The following is a 26,866-nucleotide window of genomic DNA, read 5'->3' as shown; positions in this document are numbered from 1 at the left end:
ACCCTCCCCCACCATCATCTGTGGGGGAGGAGCGAAAGCTTTAGATTCGTCAAAAATTTCGATATCCGGTTTTTGATGGATCTCGATGTTTTAGGGTCCCCGGACACCGAAAACCATTAATAATGTTTGTGTGTCTGTCTGTGTGGGTGTATCTGTGTGTTACAGCTAAAATGGGTAGACGGAAAAACACCAAACTCAAAATTTAAGCCAGTTATGAGATGATGATGTGCTGATTGGTTTCTGAGCCAAATCATGTAAGAGAAAAAAGCACTCTAGAGGAATCCTCAAATACCGTAACTCTGCAATTAATGATGAATTCTTCTCATCTATTGCTAATGACCTATTCTATGATAAAAAAAAGATCAGCAGTAGATCAGAAAGATCAGAGTGGTAAATAATTACTGAAATGTTCTAGAATAGTTTTGGAAATTTGGTTCCTAGGGTGCAAAGCCTACTGATGCTCACGTCCGACTTTTTTCTGTTGATCAGTGTCAGAAAAAACAAATTTAATTCAATGTAATTTAATCTCTTTATATATTAAATCCAGCATGCGTCTGTCTGTCTGTATGTCCGCTTTTCACAAGAGAACTACTTCATGTATTTTGATCGTTTTTTTTCTATAATTTCCTAGAACATTCTTGTTGGTTTTGTGATTTCTCGCATCATTCGATGATAGCTTGAATGTGGCATCAATTTATTTGCGCAAATCTGACAGACAGGCTGCTGGCTGAGGGGAAGGGGAGTCGGGAGCTCAGGAGTGGATAGCCGGATGGGTGGAGCCCTCCTCACTCACGTGCCAGCCTCCATTTGAATCGCTCCACCTCTTCCACGTGTTGGAGCGTACCTTGCCTATGCTTAGCTAGCAATACCTCTTTGTTCAGCAGACATCATCACCTACAGATTGTAAAGGAGCAATGTTTAACGTTTTTGAGAGGGAGATCACAGCTACGTGTGTTTTAGAAGGTACCAGCTCATTGGCAGAAATATCACGGCCTCGTGCACTTCTCCCTCTCTGATCAGAGCTGATCACGATCAGATACAGTGGCAACGTTTGATGTTGGAGTGTACCAACCTTCTGCTTGGCCAGAGATACCTTACCAACGTTTTACATTTTTATTAAAGAGATCACAACTACATTCTCACCCCTGATAGCAAAACCAAAAATATTGTATATCAAGAGGCCCTCAGATATGAAAACTATCAATATAAATTCTTCTCAATATTAATTATTACATTTTTAAAAAATGTTTTTTATTGATTTTTTAAATTTGGAGCCATGGGGGACAGTTTGTATTGTATAATAATTAAAAAAGCTTCCAAGAGGTGAATGCTTTTTATAGGTACTCCATTACAGTGCAACATATAAAGAATCATAGATGCCACAACATTCGGGCAATGAGATGGCAGCTTGTTTTTTTCAAATTCACACTCTTTTTTACAGTCATTACCCATTAATTAGTCATTGGTGCGTAATATGGACAAATATGCACAACCGGTCCTCCATTTTCATGACTCCATCTTGCCTTTGGTTGTCCATGGCTTTTAGGCAAGCAAAACAGGTTAAGGTAACAAATGTCGTCATAACATAAATCCCTGAATCTGCTTCTCCTCTTTTATTTTTTTAATTTTTGCATTCAGGATTGTGTTAACATTTGTAATGAAGTTTGGGTTGAAATACATCCCATTCATTCAGAACAATCCCAATACGTGGTTTTATGTGAATGGGGTAAAGAAGCGGAACAAAGAGGTACTGGAAAATCCCGACATCCTGGGCTATGGAGTGAGCGACTGGGAGCGTGGGAAACTGCCATCGGTGCTTCTGAAAGAGTCCTTTGCCAAGGTAAGTGGTGGTCTTTCGAATGGCTTTAAACTAAAGTCTGTTTAATTGTTTTTGTGATTTTTTTTTATTGTAATTGCCTTTCAATGCACCTTGTGTTAATGTATGTTGCAAATAAAGCTGATTGTTAAATTGATGTGCCATCATTCTAAGAAGTAAATCACTCATAATGGAAATCACAATCAATTATGAGAAGCGGGACAGCATCATCTGCAAACAGTGGCAATAAGTGAATAATTGATAAGGTTTTGGCGATTTTGTTAAAATCATAAAGTGGAGAGGAGACTACCACTCTGGACACTGGAATGATACAAACTGCTCGGCCTGAGTCTTGTATAAAAACTACAGCTCTGAATCGAACACTGTTGTTCTGTCAAAACTGATTACCAAGCTCCTCAACTTAGGGTTTAGCACCTCTGAAATTGAATTTTGAACTTCCAGTTGGAAGATTGGTAGCATTAACCCCTCTCCATTTACCCTTGACATTTCACCTCTTGCTGTGTGCCCAAACTCGGGTCCACCTGCAACATTAAATTTGCTTATGGCGCCACCATCACAGGTGTTATCGACAGTAATAATAAGATGGCTCACAGACAGTAGATATGTCTTCTGAAATAGTAGTGCCAGGACAATAATGTCTTCGTTGCTGTGATGCTGGAGAGTTTTCATAACAGAGGCTGCTGATCCTGTGATACCAGCGGTATCCACATTACAGAAAAGAACCACTTAACCCTTCATATGACATCTTTTTGAGGTGCATACCCTTTTAACTGTTGAGAGAAGGAGTCACAAATATGACGAACGGGGTTGGGGCACCCAAAAAGACCCTTGAAGGCAGGCTAGCCCAAATGAAGCACACCCAGTCCAGTTGACCAAAGACAACTATCTGATTGCTTTGATTTGGCTAAGAGCAAAATGTGGAGAAAACAGGTTTCGCAATTCAAAATATAAAGAAATGTAAAAACATATGTCAAAAATTTCCTTACAAGAGAAAGGACTACCACAAATCCCTGGCTTGTAAACAGAATAACAACAAGGAATCAATACAGAGGAAGAATTTATTGAACAAAATAGGAGAAACAGAGGAAAAAGAAGTTCATTTAGGACTGAAGCCAGGAAGCACTTCTTTATTGAAGGAGTTGTGGAAATCTGAAATCAACTACTAAGCCATGTAGTTGAAGCAGAAAACTTGACAACTTTTAAGATGTATTTGGATGAGGTATTGGGACAGCTTAGCTATTATTTAAAAAAAAAAAAAAAAAAATCGGGAGTGATCTCCCCTCGACTTTCTCTTATACTCATATATGAGGATGGATATTTGAGGAGTAAGCCGCAAGACAATGATTATATTTTTAAATCATGTACATTAAAGAACCATCAACAACAAATCAAATTAATAATATATTGAACAATTATTATAAAAGTAATGTTGAATAAATCGGACTCTGCAGCTGCATGAATAAAATGTAAAGTATCACTATCAGTTAACGGAAATAGCCCAAAAGTTGATCTACGTCTTGTCCCTAATACTTGTATGCAAAAGTTTGTTAACCTAAGTGAAAGCATACTCAAGTTATCGTGTTTACATATACACACACAGACCTGATTTCAAATATGGTATTTTTCGGACTCAGGGAGGTCTAAAACGTTGAGATTCATCAAAATCTCGAAATGGAATTTTTGGACGATTACAATACTTTCCCTATACTTTGTATACAATAAAGTAAAAATGAACCTGATGGCTGAATGGTCTCTTCTCGTTGTCAAATTTATTATGCTTTTCTTAGGCAAAAGAGCAAAAAAGGATTAGCCTAATTAAACAATCTAAAGCAACCAATGTCCAGTATGCAGATCCCCAAAGGCAAATCCAAATTAACATGCAAGAAAATCCAGTAACCAGTAAACCAACATATAATAATAATAATACTAACAAAAAGACTCCAAATTAAAAACAAATTAACCACTGGCTGGATCTCTCACAGTGGCTTCCAGACTGAGACTCACATACAGACCTGCATAGTCAATCTGCGGATACCATTTTTGTCTTGGGCATGTGGAAAGAAAAGCAAGGGCAGACATAAAGAATTTCTGCAAACTCCACAAAGACAAGGATCAGGAGCTTAATTCAATCTCATAATGCTTCTTCTTCTTCTGGGTTTGTATGGCGGTTGGCATCTCATAATGTTCTATGATGTAGCAGAGCCTCAAACAGAAATGAATGAAAATATAAACAGATTGCTATTTTTTTCAGGTTAGAGATGATCTAAAGAAAAGTGGTTATAACTGCAGCAAAGTAATGGAAGAATATGATTCCTATTCAGTACAGGTAAGGAATGAAACCTATTTTTGCATGCAAAAATTTTTTTCCTCATCTTTCATGGAAAATAAAGGATAAAAATTTGAGTGCTTGATAGTGAAGAATGGAGGAACATGACATTTTTGGCCACCAAGAGTTGCTAGACCTGAGCTTTGTGACACTTCTCTTTTTATACTTTAGAAGATTCTGCTGGCAATTAGTTTCCGAAAGAATTAACAGCAGTGTTATTTTAATGAACCTTCATATTATGTGTTGACCTTGCAGATGACTTCATTAGTATCATGTTTCAGTTCGTAGTAAGACAAGTGAGATAAGGATTTAATATGACAGTGGCACAGATAAGAAAATGATTTCTATCAGTGGTTTGCCATGTCTGTTAGATATTTCATAGTATCTATTACCAGAACCATAGTAGCCTCCCTAGCGTTACGTTTACCCCTGGAAAAACAGTCAAAAAAGTTACATTTTTTTCAACAAGAAAAAATGATATTGTGTATAACAGAAACATGTAAATACCAAAATGTGTACGTAAATACAGTGAGAAAGATATGTCTGGAGTCCTCTGCTGTACTGATGCAGATTTAGCACACATCCTTTGTGTGATGTGTTTTGAGACAGTCAGCGGCTCAATCGTGACAGTAGAAGTGTGTTTTTTGTGCACTTATAATAATTCTTCTATTGTTTATGCATGAGTAAAATGCCAATGCCTGATCCACACCATCAATCCATCCATTGTGTTATTGTAGGCTACCACAGCACAAGGCTTAGTGACTTCCACATTTCCCCGACACGAACATTGACAGTTTCCACACTGTGAACAGTGAAGTCTTTCTTGTCCTTACACCTGATTGCCATCATTTTACCTTTTGCATATCGTGCTGGTTCAGTTGTACAGTGCAGTATGCATCAGTTTTGCTATCCTTGTCAATGCTTGATGACCAATACACATTGCCGTCAGTATTACTTGATTCAGCTAATGTAGGGCTGTCAAACTCAGAACCTGCTACAGGTTTTTGTTCCAGCCGCTTTCTCCATTAGTAACCAGTGACTGCTGTGAATCAGACTTCTTTTGGTTAATTTTAATTGACTTCTTAACACTTGGACCTCTTAATTGTTTCTTTTTTTATTTATTAACTAGTAGCTCGTATTCTACCACACCAGACATTTTTAAAAGTAATGTTTTTTTTTCTTCTTGAGTTCGCCATTAGAATGTTTTGTGGATCAAAACAGATCAATATTTATCACACTTTCACGGGATGGATACACAGGTGCAAGTCAGATCAGCTTAGCTTGTAATGTTGGCTCACTTTGTATATCATTATTGTTTGACTCCTGAATTAAGGATCTCTTAAAAAGCAAGCAAAATAAAATTGAGGTGAAAAAGTCTGTTTCGTTATCAGTAGTAATTGTCTAGTAAATAACAAAGTGGCTTGAACAAAAACCTGCAGCCATTGCAGCTCTCCAGCATATGAGTTTGACACCCCTGAGCTAATGGTTTCAAATTCAATTTGCTCTAAAACTGGCTTTACAACTTCTTGTTCACACACCATTTTGTTTTAGTTGAAGGCGTCGTCCTACTCACGAATATTGATAAGTTGCCATTAGAATGGCAAACTTCATTGAAATATTTCTGATTTATGTGCAGTATAATTCTATTTGATCTACAACATGGCAGCAAAATAATATCCTAAGTGTTATTTGGGCTTAACGCTCTACATTACAACAACTATATACCTGGAGACACTCGGGCTTAACCATATTTACATAGAATTCTGAGCCGAGATATTCTAGGAATTAATACCAAGGAGGTTAAAGAAAAATAAAAAAAAGAACAAAAGTAAATCAAAATTATTTACCTAATAGTTTTTTTAAAGGTTTCTCAAGCACAAATCTCTCACTAGTCGTATGCTTAAGTGGTCTTAAGATTCAGATTCCCTGTTCTGTGCTCAGCCATCTTTTATACTGGGAACATCAAGATGTGTAACCATTATGTCACCATGGACACAAAATTGTACTACTGCAATATCACCTTGATAATGATAAACTATTGAAAAATTAAACTAGTACCTCAGGAAACCTGTGAAATTATGGAGAATCGAATCGAATTGATAACTAACTCTCTTCTAATGATTTGCTGGTCTTCACTTTACATACATACTAGGGGGCTTTGCCCCCTGCTTGCTTCGCTCACCAACCCCACAACAAATCCCCCACCCCTGGCCTGCGCTACACGCCAGCCACTTCACGTCTCTGTCACTCACGTAAATAGATTTCACTTTCACCAAACAACAAATCTTTTAATTATTGCGGATACGCCTCTTCATTGGGAAGAAACACTACTTTTCTTTACGATGTTCTACTTTGTCATCTACTATTTGTCTTTTATTTCTGGCCCTGGGCATGGTTAAATCTCTTGGCACAAAGTCTTGTCTCGTGGGACGTGAAAGTATCTTTCTGAGAAGGTCACGTCTCGTCCCAGGCTAAAAAGTCTTGTCTCATCCCAGGATTCATCTATACTAATAAAAGGCAAAGCACGCACTCACGCACGCATTGTGTCTTATGTACTGAATGACTGGGACAGGTTCAAGGTGTGGACTGATGACGGTACACGAGATAATTAGACTACACAGGAGCACTAGAAGAGTGAAATGCTTAAGCCGTTCACCTATGCATCTGCATGTGAGTTGATGGCTGCCGCTGAATTGTTCGATTGTCGCTTTCAAGTGTACCAAAATGGCCAAATATTTTACACCTTTCGACAACCGCCAATGCCTCTTAAACATCTTAGATTGACAGGTGACGATTTCAGTAGTGGACACTTTGATGTTTTAAACTGTTTTAAAGTTATCGATGAAACCGCTTGTATGCTTACAACGCTTGACAGATGCTGAATGTCACTTCAACACAAGTCCTGCAAATACTGTCGTAATTGAAACAACCCATGAAACTCAATACGATTATGACAGCAGCAATCCAAGCTGTGAGAAAACAGTAAAAAGGAGGTGTGTTAGATGTCGTGGTTCATTTTCTGATGCAGCTAGACGATAACAAGTTTCTGATGCTGCCGCCAAATACTCACAGAAAAATCCACAAGTTTATAAAGACGCTGTCGCTAAATACTCGCAGGCAGATCCACAGGTTAATATTGGGAATGCCTGTTAAAGTTCTTAGATTCACAAGTACCGATTTGGGTACTGAACACTTTGATGAGGGCGACACGGTGGCGCAGTGAGTAGCACTGCTGCCTCGCAGTTAGGAGACCCAGGTTCGCTTCCCTAGTCCTCCCTGCGTGGAGTTTGCATTTTCTTTCCGTGTCTGCGTGGGTTTCCTCCGGGTACTCCGGTTTCCTCCCACAGTCCAAAGACATGCAGGGTAGGTGCATTGGCGATTCTAAATTGTCCCTAGTGTGTGCTTGGTGTGTGGGTGTGTGTGTGTGTGCCCTGTGGTGGGCTGGGGCCCTGCCCGGGGTTTGTTTCCTGCCTTGTGCCCTATGTTGGCTGGGATTGGCTCCAGCAGACCCCTGTGACCCTGTAGTTAGGATGTAGCAGGTTGGATAATGGATGGATGAACACTTCGATGAATGAAACATGTTATCTTTACAACGGTTGACAAACATGGAATGTAACTTGAACACATCACGTCCTCCAAATACGAACCTGATTGAAAGAAATAATGATAATGAAATCCTTGATGACAGCAACACTCATAACAGTGACAAAACAATTACCTTGACAATCACGTTATGTTATTTTTAAAATGTTTCCTTTTCTTTTTCAGAACTTCTTTTACACACTACTTCTCCGCTCTGAAGTGCGGGTATTTTGCTAGTATATATATATATATATATATATATACACACTGTATATATAATGAATTTTTGGTGAATACCTTTAAAGATGGATTGGAGGGAAAGGATTGACAGGTGGATCACAATTGCTATTTTTTTGCATTCAAATTTACCTCGATACTTCTATACCGAGGTTTGACCACATAACACTACATAAAGGGGCCCACCTAACTACAGTATCATGGTCTGCTAAATTCTTCTGACTGTATCCCTCCACTACTTAAAGCACCCTTGACTTTTCATATTGACTCCTCATTTTGTCCACACACAAGTGGTGGCACAGTTTTTCCCAGTTTACCTTGTTCATTTGGAACTTCTTGTTTGACCACATATAAATGCTGGACTCTGAATTTACGTTTTTTCCCAACAGATAATAGTAGCCTTTGCCAGCTTTGAAGACAATTCTGGAATAGGGAAATGTCAGGGTAGATACAGTAGCTACTTGTAAGAACATGTGCTTACCATGCTGTTTGTGTCTCCTCAGGAATATTTCCTTAGAAGTGGAAATCTGAGTCAAGAGGCTGTGCGCATGATTGGGGACATGGCTTATGACACCAGCTTCTTCTACATATCCATGATTGAGAATTTACAAGATAGCCTTGGGGTGAACTTAACGAATGAGTAAAAATAATCTTCTGCAGATTCCCTCTTCTATTCTCCTATTATTGGCCTTCTCTGTCTTGCTGCTTTCAGAATGCTGATACACCCCCCTGTGCATGTTACCCTAAAGCAGGCTGGTAAATAAACTGAGCACTAAGGTGAGACACCACCCATTCATCTATTTTCTGCCACTTATCCAGGTCCAAGTTATGGGGGAAGCAGTCTAATCAAAGATGCCCAGGTGTTCCTTTACCCCACCTCCTTCTCTGCCCCCAACTCTTCCGGGTTGATACTCAGGCATTCCCAGGCCAGCTGTGCCATATAATCTAACTATTGTGTCTTGGGCTGCCCTGATGTCTCTTCCTGGTTGAACATGCCTTGGAATCACCTCCCCAGGGTGGTATCCAGAAGGCACCTTGATCAGATACTTGAACCACCTGAACTGGCTTATTTGAATGTAGAGGAGCAACTGGCTCCACATTGAGCTCTTCCTGAATCTCTGTGCTCATCACTCTATCTCCAAGGCTGAGCTCAGATGCCCTATGAAGGAAATAATGTCTGTTGCTAGTATCTGCTATTTAGTGCTTTTGGTCACATCCCACAGCTCATTACCATAGGTGAGCATAGGAATGAAGATCATTTGATAAATCAAGAGCTTTGCCTTTTGGCTGAGCTTTCCATTCACCACGCCTGACATGTACAATGTCTGCATGACTGTGGATGCTGCACCAATCCACCTGTCGATCTCCTGCTTCCTTCTTCCCTCACTTGTGAACAAGATCATGAGATACTTCAACTTTGCTGGCTGAGACCTAGACATTCTCATCTGGCCACTTCACACTTGGCTGCAAACTGCCCCAGTGCATGTCTGAGGCCACAGCACAAAGAAATCAGTAGGACCACATTATATGCAAAATGCAGAAATGTGATCCTGAGGTCACTGACCTGAACACCGTCCACTCCTTGCCAGGGCTTAGAGATTCTGTCTATAAAATTTAAGATTGGCCATCACTTAGTACTAATTACTTTTAAAATATAATGATTGTCCTGTGTTTTTGCAATATGTGCAATAGGGACAGAAACAAAAGCATATTTTTTTCAGGTATTATCCTTTCTTACTTAATTGCAGGCGATACGCAGATTAATTGTTAGGTGCAGAGCAGCACTGACTACAACAATGTTAACCATGAAAGTGAAATCTGGTTAACGGAATAAGAGTCAGAGGGATTCCCATCAATGCAGAGTTTTAGTTATTTTCAGTGAAACAACAACACAAGGACAAAATCCAGAAATAAAACAGTCCAGTGTTTGCTTGCAAGGGTGTTTTTTACTCTCTTACACTTCAGAAACTCAGGCATACTTGAAAAATCAAAGGGGTACAGATAGAGTACGAGATTATGAATAGTCTAAAGGGCAATAAATCAGTTACATTTAAACTCTGAATAGATGTTAAAAAGGTGAACAATTATACATTCTGAAGTAGTGATCTAGTGTGAGAACTGGATTTTACAGTCCATAGTGAGCTTGTTAAATTTGGAAATGCAAATGAAACAAGCAGACCTACTGTTCTAAAATAAAATGCCAATTAAAACCAAGTTAAAGATATAGAGCTGTTGATATTTTGTATGTTTTTGAAATAGTCGTTTGTTGTTTCAGTTCTTCCAGAACTGAACTAGAATTGTACGAGGAAGATACAAGGAACCCTATCAGAAATGGCTGATGCTAAGAGTAGTGTCCAGCAGGGGTTGGTGCTTGGGCCGCTGCTGTTTTTATTATATACTAGCTGTCCCCACGGCTCTGCCCGCGTAGTAGTGAAACAGGACAAACTTTAAAATTCAATAAACAAACAGGTATCACTAGCTAAGTGGAGGCAAGATACACTCCAAAACGCAGAGGTATAGTGACTCAAAAGGAGGCTGGAGCATGAGTGAGGAGGGCCCTGCCCGGCTCCCTTCTCCTGACTTCATGATTCCCCCTCCCCTATTGGCCTGCAGCCTCTTTCTCAGAATAGAGCTAACATTTCATTACTGCAAGCAAACTGTGATTCATAGTGCAATGAGAGAAGTCGCAAAATCAACCAGGATGTTCAATCAAATTATGGAAAAAAACCCGATATAAATCCATTAAGTAGTTCTCTCGTTCGCTAGCTAAGCAGAGGTAAGGTACACTCCAAAACGCAAAGGTATAGCAACTCGAACAGAGGCTGGCACATGAGTGAGAAGAGCCCTGCCCGGTTCCATACTCCTGATGCCACGTCACTCCTCTGTCTTGGAATAGAGCAAACATTTCACTCCTGCAAGTGAACTATGATTCATAGTGCAATGAATGAAGTCGCAAAATCAACTACAATGTTCAAGCAATTATAGTAAAAAAACCCGATATAAATCCATTAAGTAGTTCTGTCGTTCGCTAGCTAAGCGGAGGTAAGGTACCTTGAGGCTGGTGGGTGCGTGAGTGAGGAGGGCCCTGCTCCCCTCACCTTCGTCTGCTGTATCTCTCTCGGGTTCGTGCGAATAAATCGGTATTGCAAGTGAACTGTGATACTTAACGTAATGTGAGAAGTCGCAAATTCAACCAGGATGTTCAAGCAAAGTAAAAAACCCGATCTAAATCCATTAAGTAGTTCTCTTGTGAAAAGTGGACAGATATACAGACAGACAGATGTTGGATTTTATATATATATATATATATATATATATATATATATATATATATATATATATATATATATATATATATATATATATATATATATATATATATATATATATATATATATATATATATATATATATATATATATATATATATATATATATATAGAGAGAGAGAGATATAAGTGATTTAGATAAGAACATAAGTAACAAGCTGGTTAAATTTACAGATGATACCAAGCTTGATGGATTAGCCAATAATCTCAAATGCATCGAATCATTACAGAGGTACTTGGACAGCATACAGGCTTGGGCAAATGTGTGGCAGATGAAATTTAGTGTAAGTAAATGTAAAGTATTACACACAGGAAGTAAAAATGTTAGGTTTGAATACACCACAATGGGAGATCTGAAAATTGAAAGTATAATTTATGAGAAGGATTTACAAGTTTTAGTAGATTTGTCAAGATCAACTGCCAGACAATACAGTTTACAATACAATATACAGTTTATTTTTGTATAGCCCAAAATCACACAGGAAGTGCCGCAATGGGCTTTAACAGGCCCTGCCTCTTGACAGCCCCCCAGCCTTGACTGTCTGAGAAGACAAGGAAAAACTCCCAATAAAAACCTTGTAGGGAAAATGGAAGAAACCTTGGGAAAGGCAGTTCAAAGAGAGACCCCTTTCCAGGTAGGTTGGGCATGCAGTGGGTGTTAAAAAAAGGGGGTCAATACAACACAATACACAGAACAGAACAAATCCATAATACAGCATAATAATAAAAATTTTAGAAGTACGGAGCAGAATTTAACAGTAGATGTTACATAATAAGATTTGGATATTTTTAGAGTCCTGGAGACCTCATCCATCAAGCTACCTCCCCATTTGGCCATGCCACGACTGAAACGTTGCTCCGATGAAAGGACCCCGCTTTCCCATGATTCCTGTGATCCTCCATCAGGGATGACTTTACCATAGGCAGGCAAACAACTTGGCAGGTGGGCCGTGGCACCAATTGCCACATTTGGGTACCGAGAACAGAAAGAATAGGTGAGGGTTAGTATTCAATTCTAACTATCATGTTACTTATGTTTTAGTGCTAATAACTAACAACAGAGATGCAGTCTGTACAGTTAATCAGCAGCTCTAGTCAGGATATGCTAAACTGAAGTAGTGAGTCTTCAGCCGGGATTTAAAGGCTGAAACTGAAGGGGCATCTCTTATAGAAGCAGGAAGACCATTCCACAGTTTAGGGGCCCTGTAACTAAAAGCTCGACCTCCCACTGTTATTTTATTAATCCTTGGGTTAATAAATAAAGACAGTGTTCAGAAGCCATTAAGAAGTCTAAGAAGAGAATGTGAGATTATGTAACACATTGACGTGTGGAGTACAAGTCCGAGGAGGTTCTCCTCAAGCTGTATAAAGCACTGATGAGGCCTCATCTAGATGCCTGTGTGCAGTTTTGGTCTCCAGGCTATAAAAAGGAAAGGGCAGCACTAGAAAAAGTCCAGAGCAGAGCGACTAGGCTGATTCCTGGGCTACAGGGGATGAGTTGTGAGGAATGATAAAAAGATCAGAAACTTTTCAGTTTAAGCAAAAAAAAAAAAAAAAAAGATTAAACGATGACATGATTGAGGTGACCCTGTGTTTGGATTAAGCAGGTTGGAAAATGGATGGATGGATGATTGAGGTGTTTAAAATTATGAAGGGATTTAGTCCAGTGATTCGAGACTGTGACTTTACAATGAGTTCATCAAGAACTCAGCAGCACAGCAGGAAACCTGTTGAGGGTAAATTTTGCGCAAACATTATTAATTTTTTTGTTACACAAAGAACCATAGACACTTGGAATGTTTGACCAAGGAGTGTGGTAGATAATAGGAGTTTAGGGACCTTCAAAACTCGACTTGATGTTATTTTTGAAGAATTAGGTGGATGAACTGGCGAGCTTCGTTGGGGCTGAATGACCTGCTCTTGTCCGGACTGATCTAATGTTCTAATCTATTTTATTACTTGTGGTACTCATCACTTTGGTGAACTAGTGCTTTTCAAAGAAATATTGATCTAAGGATCTAGAAGCAATGCTTGCATATGGTTGTAAGTTTATAGTATTTGACAATCTTCTTGTTTGTTCACATGCTATTTCTTGTTATTCTCGCTCTTGCATTGTGAACCTGCAAGATTGTGACTTGTATACCTACACTCACCTAAAGGATTATTAGGAACAGCATACTAATACGGTGTTTGACCCCCTTTCGCCTTCAGAACTGCCTTAATTCTACGTGGCATTGATTCAACAAGGTGCTGAAAGCATTCTTTACAAATGTTGGCCCATATTGATAGGATAGCATCTTGCAGTTGATGGAGATTTGTGGGATGCACATCCAGGGCACGAAGCTCCCGTTCCACCACATCCCAAAGATGCTCTATTGGGTTGAGATCTGGTGACTGTGGGGGCCATTTTAGTACAGTGAACTCATTGTCATGCTCAAGAAACCAATTTGAAATGATTCGAGCTTTGTGACATGGTGCATTATCCTGCTGGAAGTAGCCATCAGAGGATGGGTACATGGTGGTCATGAAGGGATGGACATGGTCAGAAACAATGCTCAGGTAGCCCATGGCATTTAAACGATGCCCAATTGGCACTAAGGGGCCTAAAATGTGCCAAGAAAACATCCCCCACACCATTCACCACCACCAGCCTGCACAGTGGTAACAAGGCATGATGGATTCATGTTCTCATTCTGTTTACGCCAAATTCTGACTCTACCATTTGAATGTCTCAACAGAAATTGAGACTCATCAGACCAGGCAACATTTTTCCAGTCTTCAACTGTCCAATTTTGGTGAGCTCGTGCAAATTGTAGCCTCTTTTTCCTATTTGTAGTGGAGATGAGTGGTACCCGGTGGGGTCTTCTGCTGTTGTAGCCCATCCGCCTCAAGGTTGTGCGTGTTGTGGCTTCACAAATGCTTTGCTGCATACCTCGGTTGTAACGAGTGGTTATTTCAGTCAAAGTTGCTCTTCTATCAGCTTGAATCAGTCGGCCCATTCATTCTCCTCTGACCTCTAGCATCAACAAGGCATTTTCGCCCACAGGACTGCCGCATACTGGATGTTTTTCCCTTTTCACACCATTCTTTGTAAACCCTAGAAGTGGTTGTGCGTGAAAATCCCAGTAACTGAGCAGATTGTGAAATACTCAGACTGGCCCGTCTGGCACCAACAACCATGCCACGCTCAAAATTGCTTAAATCACCTTTCTTTGCCATTCTGACATTCAGTTTGGAGTTCAGGAGATTGTCTTGACCAGGACCACACCCCTAAATGCATTGAAGCAACTGCCATGTGATTGGTTGATTAGATAATCGCATTAATGAGAAATTGAACAGGTGTTCCTAATAATCCTTTAGGTGAGTGTATAAGCCATCTTGTTTGCCTGCACATCAACTGGTCCATATTCAAGACTACTTCTTGCTTGTCAGTTTGCTAAGTGTCTTGGCTTCTTATTGTTTCTCTTTCTTCATCACTTAAGCACCTTCTACAATTTGCTTCATGCTTAGGAAACTGTTTTCACAGTAAATGAGTTTCTGTTAGAAGATTCTGCAGCTTTGTCTCCCAAAATCCACTTCACCAGGGGTTATTAAACGTCCTAACAACAATTTTAAATACATATTTCATATATTGTTCTGTTTAACAGAAATGACCCAACAGCCAAGTTAAATTTTACTCAGTGGTCACCTGTTGAGTATCACTGTCCTAGAAGCTCATATCAGGGGCCTTCCTTTCTGTTGTTTTTCCTTTTACCTACTATTTATCTAAGCCAGAAATCAGTTTTGCTTTCTTCTAAATCCTCTTCTTCTTCTCTATTCCAGATGCTTTGAATTAGAGGGAGGGATGGATAATTTACCCAAAGCCTTCCAAAAAGGTCTCCGTCAAGTCTTGTTGAACTCAAGGGTCTCTAAAATAAAACAAACACCAGAAGAGGTGACCGTGTTCTATGCTGATCCCAAACGGCCATCTGGCCTGCAGAGTATCACAGCTGACTACGTGATCCTTACACCTTCCGCAAAAGCATTGCTGCTCACAAAGTTTGAACCACCATTGTCAGTAAAAAAAATGTCGGCTTTACACGCCATTCACTACACAGGAGCAACAAAGATTCACCTTAACTTTAGGGAGAGGTTTTGGGAGGATGAAGGTATCTTTGGTGGAAAATCAATCACTGATCTACCTTCTAGATTCATCTACTACCCTAGTCAGAACGCATCACACGGCAAAGGTGGGGTCCTTCTGGCATCATACACAGAATCTGATGACTCTGATATGTTTTTGGCCCTGAGTGATGAGGAGTGCATGATGATGGCTTTAGATGACCTTGTTCAGATCCACGGAGAGTATATTCGACCTCTCTGGGAAGGTGGGGTGGTGATGAAATGGAGTTTACACCCGTACACCCTTGGGGCTTATGCTGCTTTTACTCCCTGTCAGTTCACAAAATACTCAGCTATACTTGTCAACAATGAAGGCCGGATCTACTTTGCAGGAGAGTATGTCCAGCCTATCCACGCCTGGATGGAAACAGCAATGAAGTCTGCAATACGTGTGGCTAACAACATCAATAGCCTGAGCTGATAAAACAGATACGCATTGAACTAGAAATGATACTTTTCCAAAAAAGAAATCCATTGAACAGAATCATTCCTTTTTGTACGTTTTTGATTAAGAAAATTATATTCTTAAATGTTTACAAAAAGTAAATTGAATGAAAAATATAATTTTTCCATATCTGAAGTTTATCATTTGAGCAACTAATATTTCCATGATTAAAAAGCAAGACTATTCGTCACAGGTGACAGATGTTTGAACACGACACTGAAAATGTGTCTGTAAGATGGGTAGAGGTCATCTGTGAGGTTGGAGTTGGTTATTTTGAGCAAAACCAGAAATCATAGACTGTTATAGGTGTATGAGAGTAACTAAGAATTATTATGAGTTTAAAACAGACAGGGAGATGATAAAGGCAGGACTGCAAGAAGACGTAGTCAGACATGCCAGAGTCAAAAGTGCTTCCTTTCCACCCTCCTCCCTTACTGATTGCATAGCAGAAATCAAATCCTGGTTTTCTTTAAACTTTCTTAAATTAAATAGTGACAAAACTGAGGTTCTCCTCATTGGTACAAAATCAACATTATCCAAAACTGATCATTTTTCATTTTTTATTGATAATTCCTCTGTCTCTCCTTCCCCACAGGCGTCATCCTTTACTTTATCCTTTCAGTCTCACATCAATAACATTTCCCGGTCTCCATATCTCCACTTGCGTAACATTAATCGTATTCTTCCCACCCTCACTCGCCACACCACTGCTATCCTTGTTCATAGCCTTGTCACTTCTCGTCTGGATAATTGCAATTCCCTTTTCTTTGGTCTTTCTCACAAATCTCTTTATGAGCTTCAACTGGTCCCGAATTCACCTGCCTGCCCTGATCATTACTAGAACCCCCTCTATTCACCATATCACTCCCATTTTGCAGCAGCTTCATTGGGTTCCAGTTCAGTTCCGAATTCAATTCAAAATTCTCCTACTAACTTTTAAGGCTCTCCACAAACTTGCCCCTCCATATCTGTCTGACCTCCTCCATGTTGCCATTCCCTACCGCACCCTCGGATCCTCTTCCTCCTTCCACTTGACTGTCCCCTTCATCCGTCTTACCACTGTGGAGGGCACAGCATTCAGTTGCTCTGCTCCCTAGCTCTGGAACTCACTACCACCTGAGCTTAGAAATATTGAATCATTTTCACTTTTCAAATCTAAACTTAAAACTAATTTTCTCTTGATTACAATTGCTCTGTCTGATTTTAACTTCTGTATTTTACTTTTGTTTATAATCTGTGTTTTATCTATTGTTCGGTGTCCTTGAGTGTTTAGAAAGGTTCCTACAAATAAATAAAATGTATTATTATTATTATTAAAACCAGATAGAGTGTTAACCAAGAGTCAAAGTTAAGAGAAGAAGTTTTTAATAATGATGGAACCCAAAACGAACCTCGCTATTTGATTTTTAAAAATCTAAGCTAAACCAACAAAGTTTATCCAGTGAAGGACAGCACAGAGCGCGATCATCGCCACATTTATTTCTTCACTTTCAATGTCATCCTCAGTGGCGACAATTGTGGGCACATAACAGGGACCAAAATGGTGTTGCATAAGCAAAGAAAAAAATAAAATGAGGTTGAAAATTAACATTATTAAATTGACAACAAATCCAAAAGCTAATGCTAAAAATTAATTCTCCTTAATAAAAACTAATAATCAGCGTAGGAAAATGCGTATACTAGTGACAAAAATGCTAGAAAGATAATCAAAAAGAAACCAAAATCATAAACAGTTTACTCAGATTAAGGTAAATAACCTGGTGAAGGCAGAAATCCGGTTTGTTAATAATTTGCGTTTACATGTACCTTTTCCTTTGGTAAAGCGTTATTAAACTGCACAGAAAAGAATTAAGACGTCATAATCGGCAGCTGTGAATCGGAAAATCAACACAAACACCTGTCATAATGTTGTGTTTAGTAAATCTTTTTTATCAAATTATTGCTTTATTTATAAGGTTCTGTTACCGGATTGCATGCAGCACACTCTTTTCTGCTTGGCTGTGCGATTGAGCCCTGCAATGGACTGACATATTGGTACGTGTGCTTGTTGCCTTACTACTACTTACACTAATTGCTGCTAGAATATTAATAACATTGGTATTTTTACTTCAGTAAGATATATATTAGGTTACTCATCTCTTTATTAAAAAAAAAAAATCTCGGGACGAGATGAGACTTTTTTCCTGCGACGAGACATGATCTTTTGAATAGAGACAGAGAGACACTTCCACGTCCCGCAAGACGGTCAAGTCACGTCATACTTAAAACCTTTGGAAGCAAGTTCCGTGAGATGGTGACTTTTGCAAGTCATGCTGTACTTACAACTATTTTCAAACAAGACCACGGTCATCTAATCTCTCAGTTGTTGGAATGCTTTTGGCAGACACACTTCCTAACTCTCATCTCTTAAAAATTTTATACGTTCTAGATGACAAGTCAAGGACTAAACAAAGAAGAAAGAGCAGCATGTCGAAAAGAGACCAAAAATCGTCGGAGAGAAAAGAATGAAAAAAAGAACAAAAATAATCTATGTCCAAATTCTGAAATAAGAAAAGTAATAATCAGGTTGTCCCGCGAGACTAGACTTTGTGCCAAGAGATTTTAAAGACAAAGTAGAACATCGTAAAGAATTCAAGAATGTTGGCACGATACACATGCAGAAGAGGTTGGAGATAATGGAAGTTGGAAAATTCGAAAGTCTCAACAAAATGAGAGTAAAGATCGCAGTAGCGCAAAAATAACGGAAAATATTACTTTGTGAAATAACTGAATAGCGAAAAGAGACCGAATAGTGTTTGAGGATGTCTGGGGGATAAGAGAGACATGGCAGTGAGACCAAAGGACAGCTGCTGTACAGGCTTTTAAATGTTTGACGCTCCACATGATATGCAGATCACGCAGCATGGCAACAGCAGCAAGCAGCAGCTGATTGAGCAAAGAGGAGCTAAAAAATAAAAACTTATTTGTTTCCCATTGTATCACCGTTTAAGAGGGGTTTCGGAGGAGTGACTGAATCTCCTTGGGGGTGCGTTCAGCCCCCCTCTTCATAATGACACGTAGCACTGGTGGGGGAGCAAAGCCCTTACTTACTTTAAAAAGTAATCGGATTACATAACACATTTCTTTTATCACATTATCCTACTGACAAAAGTGCGATAGACATATGAGCCCCGACAAAACTGCAACGGACAAATGAGCGCCGACAAAACCGCTAACTGATTTTCAACAAATGCGCGCCGACAAAATCGTGAGAGAGGCCAAGAGAGTGGGACGCGTACGTGCGCATTATGTACACATTATATGCTAGGTTATAACTGTTATAACTGCTGATGGCATGCCGCGAACAAATAACTCAGTCGAGGGTTGGCATAACGCGTCGTATACAAAGCGGAATTACCAGCAGTCAGGCAGCCAGCAAGTCTGAATACGCTCAACTATCAAGACGTCTTGCTGCAATTCTTCCTACATATGCAGGGCGTGATCTTAAGGACTATCTGCGTGCCGTGCTGATGGCATGCCGTGTCTCATAATATTGACTTCTAAAATAAACATTATTATATATGCTTTAAACTAGTAATTCATATTTAATGAAACTTTCGCGATTTTGTCTGCGCGATTTTGACACCGCATTTTAATCGGCGCTATTTTGGCGGCGCTCATATGTCTATCGCCAAAATGTCGGGTCACATTAACCTACTGCTCTTGAGATTGTGTTACTGAGTTTAACACTGATCATGCAACTCATAACATAACATAAATGTAGCAATTTATGAAATACTGAGACAGATTATTTCAGCCAAGAGAGGGAATAATTGTTTATCTGTGTTCCTTCACATGGCACTAAATTACTTACGGCCGACAAGTGTAGTTATAATTTAGAGCCACCACCTAGGTTTTGTAGGCTTTAGGCTTTAGAATTTGGGATAAGTGTAGCTTATTAACAAAAGGAAAAAGTTTAGTGAATATGCGATGCAAGTATTAAGCAACCAAAGTGCTACCTTTAACAAATGCCCAGGGAGAACAAAACGCTGTCTGTATTTCACAGTACAATACAATTTATTTTTGTATAGCCCAAAATCACACAAGAAGTGCAGCGATGGGCTTTAACAGGCCCTGCCTCTTGACAGCCCCCCAGCCTCGATTCTCTAAGAAGACAAGAAAAAACTCCCAAAAAAATCCTTGTAGGGAAAAAAATGGAAAGGCAGTTCAAAGAGAGACCCCTTTCTAGGTACTGTAGGTTGGGCGTGCAGTGGGTGTCAAAAAGAAGGGGATCAATACAACGCAATACACAGAACAGAACAAATCCTCAATACAGTATAAAAATAAAAATTTTAGAAGTACGGAGTAGAATTTAACAGTAGATGATATCACATAATATGATTTGGATTTGTTTAGAGTCCTGGAGACCTCATTCATTAAGCTGCCTCCCCCATTTGGCCATTCCACAGCTGAAATAGCGCCAATCCGCCCTGACTGTGAATCAGTCCAGTGATGGGGATGAGCAGGGGGCAGAGTGATTTACTGGTGATGTTTCTGGGCCGGTGGGCGCTGCCATGCACATCTTTTCAAATTGTTATAAATAAATGCACACTCATTTAGTAAATCCATAAAAAGATGGCCCCTCCCCAGGTTGTACAGCCCCACTAAGCATGCAGGTGACCATTGTAGGGGAAAATTAGACAACTCCCTCTCCTAATGGGACAACCTCGTATGTGTGAAATAGAAACTGCCCATCCTATCATCCATTTTCGGAACCTGCTTATAGCATTTGACTCTTTTTCAATGAACACCAAAGGTTAATGCAGAAAAAGGTGCTGCTGAGAGAGCAAAGGTGAAGCAGGTAAAATTGTGCTGGTGAAAGATGCTGCACAATGTACGAAAATACCAGTTTAATTTTGAACAGGTGAGAAATGTTTTCATCTGTTAACTTTACAACACTGCATTGGTTTACAACTTCAGTAGTAGTAGGCAATGGCAAAGCAGTCAGCTAGCTACAGTATTGAATGTGATTGACTTCACAGTCTGTCAAATTGTTCAGAGCCGGTCAATCCATTAGGCGACCACTTAGGCCAGCGTTTCAGTAAGTTAAGGGGCCTTTCCATTAAATATGCGCTACGGACAGCTTGGGGTGCTGTTTTGGTCACTAAAGCGGAACTCCACATCAGAGATTTCAGGTTCTTAAAAATGTATAGCCCAAGGAATGCTTAAACATAATGAATTTCCCCCAGAAATAGCCTCAATACATGAGGTAGACAAAAGGAGTTACGTGTCTCTCTTCTTTTGTCACAAAGATACAAATTAAAGAACAGCCAGGTTATTTCTCACAAATGATTATATTTTAGTACGTCCAATCTCCATTTCACAAACATGTCATCTTTACTTCTCTTCTTTTTTGGCAGCCGCCATGGCAACCGAGTTATAATATCCCCCACCTCTGGATTGGGGGTGGGCTAGTCTGTATCATGTCACTCCACAGCTGAAAGGCAGTCCCACTCCACTCCCTGGGGCAAAAGTGCAACATTGTGGTGCTGTGGTGTGATGACAGGATGGAGGTTTATGGGTATTTTCAGTATTTGCAGATAATTATGTGACCGGTGTGAAATGTTATTATGACCGGAGGATATGAAGAAAACATCTATGGAAGGATATACAACAATACATTATAGCTTTACAGGTATCATGTATTACTGTATTGCACAATTATAATTAGCCATGGTACATAGTAGTATACACTACATAGTGGCAGTCCTGTTAATTACTTAATTTCTTTGTTATTAAAGTTGAGGCTGATGCTGTGTAAAGAGAGGACATTAGTTCAACTAAAGGATCCACACCAGAAATAAACAGAGGGTTGTTTCTTTTGGGGGGCAGCATGGTGGCACAGTGGGTAGCACTGCTGCCTCTCAGTTAGGAGATCTGGGTTTGCTTCCCGGGTCCTCCCTGAGTGGAGTTTGCATGTTCTCCCCGTGTCTGCGTGGGTTTCAGTCCAAAGACATGCAAGTTAGGTGCATTGGCGATCCTAAATTGTCCCTGGTGAGGGTGTGTGTGTGTGTGTATGTGTGCCCTGCAGTGGGCTGGCGCCCTGCCCGGGGTTTGTTTCCTGCCTTGTGCCCTGTATGGGCTGGGATTGGCTCCAGCGGACCCCTGTGACCCTGTAGTTAGGATATAGCGGGTTGGATAATGGATCAATGTTCTTTTGGGTACATGACAGAGGAAACAACAACTGAGGAGGATAAAGAAAGATATTCAGGTAGATGGAAAGGATGTAGAGAAGGCCACTACAAGCTTTGGTTACTTTGGAAGTCTCCAGTCCAAAAATCTGGATCTTTTTTTTCCTGCGATCACCACTAACAATCCCCAAGACAGAGCATGTTGTGAATGTGGTGAAAGTAATTGGAAAGCTTGGCCTTAACTACAAAGCTGTAGCTATCTGTTCTCTACTAATACTCTTGATCATGAGTACCTGTTGCTTCAGCATCTACAAGGTGCCAGAGTGATTCTTCAGAACCATTCCCTGAAGACCCATCCATTATTTAGAAGCACAAACAGGCTCCATAGAATGGATAGTCATAAGTAGATGGTAACAGATTTGTAAAATACCAGTGGGTCGCGATTTTAAAAGGACTCCATATCAAGGTTTTCTTAATCTGTTAGTTTCCTTCTAGGTAGTCTACCATACATTAAAAAATGTTGTTTTTTCCCTCTACATTAGGAAGTTTTTCAAAGCACAAAGAAACAACTGCATATGCAGAAAACCCTTCCCTGAATGAAATAGTGCTCGGCCAACTAATGGTTCTGTGAGACACCACGCAGCCCAGTAAAGAACCATAAAGTGCCATTTAAGAACCATTATTTTTGACATTGTACGTTAAAAGCAACAACATTTATTTCTATAGCACGTTTTGATATGAATGATGTAGCTCAAAGTGCTTTACAAGATGAGGAAAGAAAAAAAAGAAAAACTATAACACTTTGGCAATACTAATTAACAAAGAATAAAGCAAGGTCTGAAAAAATAAAAAAAAGCCCCGGAAGGCTGGAGTTAAAAACAAAATCTGCAGGGGTTCCAAGGCCATGAGACCACTCAGCCCCGTCTAGGCATTCTACCTAACATCAATGATCTCAACCAGTCCTCATGGTTTTCAGGCTTCATGTGGAGGAAGTAGAAGATGAGGGTCACGTGGACCTCTGGCCTTCAATCCATTAATGTAGGGATGGCATGGTGCCCTGATCAGGTGGTGGTGGCTCAGATCATCACCACAGAAAACCGAAAAAAGAACAGCAGAGAAAGTAGGGGTTAGTACTGATTTTGGAGCCATGAAAGGAAAAAAAGATAATTAAATGCATATACAGAATATCAGAGTTACACTAAAATGAAGCTATGAGAAAGCCACATTAAAATGTTTGGTTTTTAGCAGTTTTTTTTTTAAAGTGTTCTACTCTATTAGCCTGGCGAATTTCTATCGGTCAGCTATTCCAGATTTTAGGTGCATAATAGCAGAAAGCTGCCTCACCACTTCTTTTAAGTTTAGCTCTTGGAATTATTTGGAGATCTAGGGTTATGATTTGGGTTAAAGGTGGAAAGCATTCAGAGATATAGGATGGAGCAAGATAATATAAGACTTTATAAACCATAAGAGTATTTTAAAGTCAATTCTAAATGACACGGATAACCAATGTAGTGACATCAGAACTGGAGAGATGTGTTCGTATTTTCTTTTCCGAGCAAAGATTCTGGAAGCTGCATTCCGCACGAGTGGCAATCGGTTTATGTCTTTTTTGGGTGGTCCTGAGAGAAGTGCGTTGCAGTAATCTGGTAGACTGAAAACAAAAGCGTGAACTAATTTTTCAGCGTCTTGCAAAGTTATAAGGGGGCTAATTTTTGCTAAAAAGAGTAAGAGACAGCTGATTTTGGTGTTGTATATCTCTTTTGTTTGCAGTTACCATGGCAGCCAAGCAGTAATGTCCCTCATGCGATGCGAAGCATGCTGCAGAGGGCGCTCCTGCTACACAAGCGTTTCACTGTTTATACTTGCTGTTTTATACTTACTTATACTATACTTATACTTTACGTAAATCTGGAAGAATCCACCAGGTGGCAGTGTGAGATATTATCACGGTGTGAACAGGTTCGGCTTCTCTGTGTTATGAATTGCCTGAAACACTCATTAAATTCCGATGACACCTTACAGCAATATTTCTGAAAAGGATGTTTAATGATTAAATCCATCAATCCAGGGATGTGTCCATTCCAGCTAGCATTGGGCACGAGGCAGAAACAATCCCATCGCAAGGTGAATACCTGTACCTACACACACTGGTGTCATTTTAGCGTCACCAAATCTGAATATCTTTGGAAGGAAACTGGAGCACTCTGTGGAAACCCAGTAGGAAACATGTAAACTCCAGGCAGGGAACACCAGCGACATGACTTCCTGCGAGACAGCAGTGCTACCGCTCCACTACCGTGTCACCCTTATGTGTGTAATTATTAACAGTATTCATTATTTAAACGAAATTAACGATTTATCTGTAAAATGTAACATACGTACTTTAATGCATTTCATCATTAAAGTGATATCAAGTATAAATCTAAGGATTCTAAATGTGCAGAGAGTTGGACTATCATACATGTAATGTGTTCTGTGTGGTGATCTACTGCTGTTTGCCGCTGCTGTCAGGTCAGGTGGAAGTCCCAGAAAAAAAGACGGCACAAAAGATGGTATGTGAGACTTTTAAAATGAATTGCATCATTACGATTGGGAATATGCCACGCTTGAATATAAAAGCACCACGAATTCATTTGTATGTTGCTATTTTGCTTCACCACATCGAATCATTCATCAAACACCGAAGCGCGCACATCGATCCCGTAGGATCCGCATGGCAGCTTTCTGTCACATGTAGATAGTAAACAGAGACTCTGACGTTACATTCCATCTTTTATCACACTGCTCCCTCCCCAACTTTTTGCTGGTACTGCAACTCGCGCACATGTCACGTTCATTTCTGAGGACCTGCTCAGAGGACACGTCAGAGGAACGCGTGGCAGCCATGATGTGTGCGCATACACGTTCTGAGCGTGAAGTATGAACGAACCCTTACACCCCAAAGGAGTGAGGGTGGGCTGGTCTGTATCATGTCAGTCCAATTCTGAAAAACAGACCCCCTCCACCCCTGGCCATGAGGCTGATCCACTTGTGAAAAGCGGTTTCCTTTACGTGGTCCGCAAATTGTCTATCAGCCAGTCAGTAAATCAATCAGGGATATGTAGGTTTATATATAAAAGATTTACCTTGTGATTTGTGAACCTCCCTATTCATTGACATGACCTTTTCTTTAGTTCTTTTTCAAATAAAAGAGGGATCTATGAAAGAAGCATTTTGTGGTGAAGGATTTTATATACAGTATTTAAGTATTGTACAACTAATGTATAAATTAAAGGAAATTAAGCTGTGGGGTAACGTTCAGTTTTTATTTTAGTCACTTAGCATTGCACTTATAGTGTTAAAGATCTTGGGAGAATAAAGTTTCAATCTATTAAAAGAGAACTCTGTTAGTTAGAGGTTAATTTAAAAGTACAGAAGACATGCCTCAGTCAGAAAACCACAGTCCTAACAATGTGTCTAAAGGTGAACTGATACCTGTCATGGGAAAAAGACCCAATGGAGAGTGTGTGACAGAAACCTAAACGAATGCCAGAAGAAAATTAGGCTTAGGAGTTATTGACTCCCTCGAAAACAGATAATGAATTACATTTTATACCAAAAAAAATTGGACAATTATACATTTTATTTAATAATTTATTTATTTTTTTTAAAACAAATAGTTTTAAAGCGTGTTATCATTTTTGAACACCAAAGGAAACATTATTCATTATCTGGAGGAATAGGAAGTGGACACTGCCAGGCCAGATCAGTTCACTCAAAGACAGCCTCTCATCCGTCCTTGCATCAGGGTGGGTTTTGCTTCTGGTGATTTTAAATCACAGTTGTGAATCGCGCAGGAGAGCCGCAAGTGGTTCAAGTGAAAGAATGAAGAGCATAGGAGAGAGGGGGGCAGCCCTACCTCACTCCCCTGCAGATGAAACAGTAACCAAACCTTGTTAGTTCAGACGGTAAACCTAGTCTAAAATCATCAGATTATATAGAAGCATTTTATATTTTATGGAATGCCGGTAAATGCATTTCATAGTACAATTTAAATAGGTTTTATAAGATGAAACAGCTTTCTGAGTGACTGAAAACAGATGCAACATTTTATTCACAATGTATACAGCAGAAGTCTTTACAGAAAACTCTATATACTGTATATAAAATGCTAAGGGTTGTGTCTGTCTGTCAAATAAAAAGATGCAAACCACTTTGCCTTGAACCTGCTGACAGTGCAGCACATTGCACTGCCATTTAGACACATCGTTAATCCACAAAACAACATGATCAGTGGACAACTGATAATTTTTAATCCGTGGTTGACTGATTGTATTCATTAAATATAGGGATAAATAGTAGCAATCATAAGAAAATTCAAAAGACCACCCCCTAAGTGATAAAGTATAGATAAAAAGCCTTATTAAACATAATTTAGGAAACATAACTTCCTTATTAGGGATTTATGTTGATTCTGCAGAGTGGCAGCAGTTGTTTTTAATATGGGAATCAGGAGAAAGAGCAAAGTCAGGAAAGCATACTAAAGTTGTTACCAGGATGTAAGCGTCATGATTTGGAGTCTCAAACATAACAAAATGGATGTGAAGCCTCAAAAAGGACCATGAAGGCAGAGCTTCCACAAAGAAATCCAGCTGGCCTCAAAACTCCTAACTGCAGGCTTCTAATCTAGCAGACCCCTAAAATATATAATAAAATAATTAGAAATGTCCCTAAAATTTCAGGAAATCTCCACAAGAGGAGGGAAAACCATAAACCCTCAACTTGTGCACAAATGAGCAA

General features: G+C 39.6%; 1 protein-coding gene across 3 annotated transcripts in view; it reads left to right on the top strand.

The window, feature by feature from the left end:
• The window catches only part of LOC120536710 (L-amino-acid oxidase-like), a 38,379-nt gene extending 21,978 nt beyond the window's left edge, over positions 1 to 16,401 (top strand). For 2 of the 3 annotated variants that reach the window (XM_039765162.1, XM_039765161.1), the window contains 4 exons: positions 1,639 to 1,840; positions 4,089 to 4,163; positions 8,486 to 8,622; positions 15,134 to 16,400. In XM_039765162.1, the coding sequence (XP_039621096.1) occupies positions 1,639 to 1,840; positions 4,089 to 4,163; positions 8,486 to 8,622; positions 15,134 to 15,893 (1,174 nt within the window). In that variant the 3' untranslated portion in view covers positions 15,894 to 16,400. Of the gene's footprint in view, positions 1 to 1,638; positions 1,841 to 4,088; positions 4,164 to 8,485; positions 8,623 to 15,133 lie in introns of all 3 variants that reach the window. The other variant, XM_039765163.1, reaches the window with a different exon arrangement.
• Positions 16,402 to 26,866: the final 10,465 nt, after the last annotated feature.

The sequence above is a fragment of the Polypterus senegalus genome, chromosome 10, assembly GCF_016835505.1.
Source record: "Polypterus senegalus isolate Bchr_013 chromosome 10, ASM1683550v1, whole genome shotgun sequence".
NCBI lineage: Eukaryota > Metazoa > Chordata > Cladistia > Polypteriformes > Polypteridae > Polypterus > Polypterus senegalus.
This window is presented reverse-complemented; position numbering and strand designations above follow the sequence as displayed.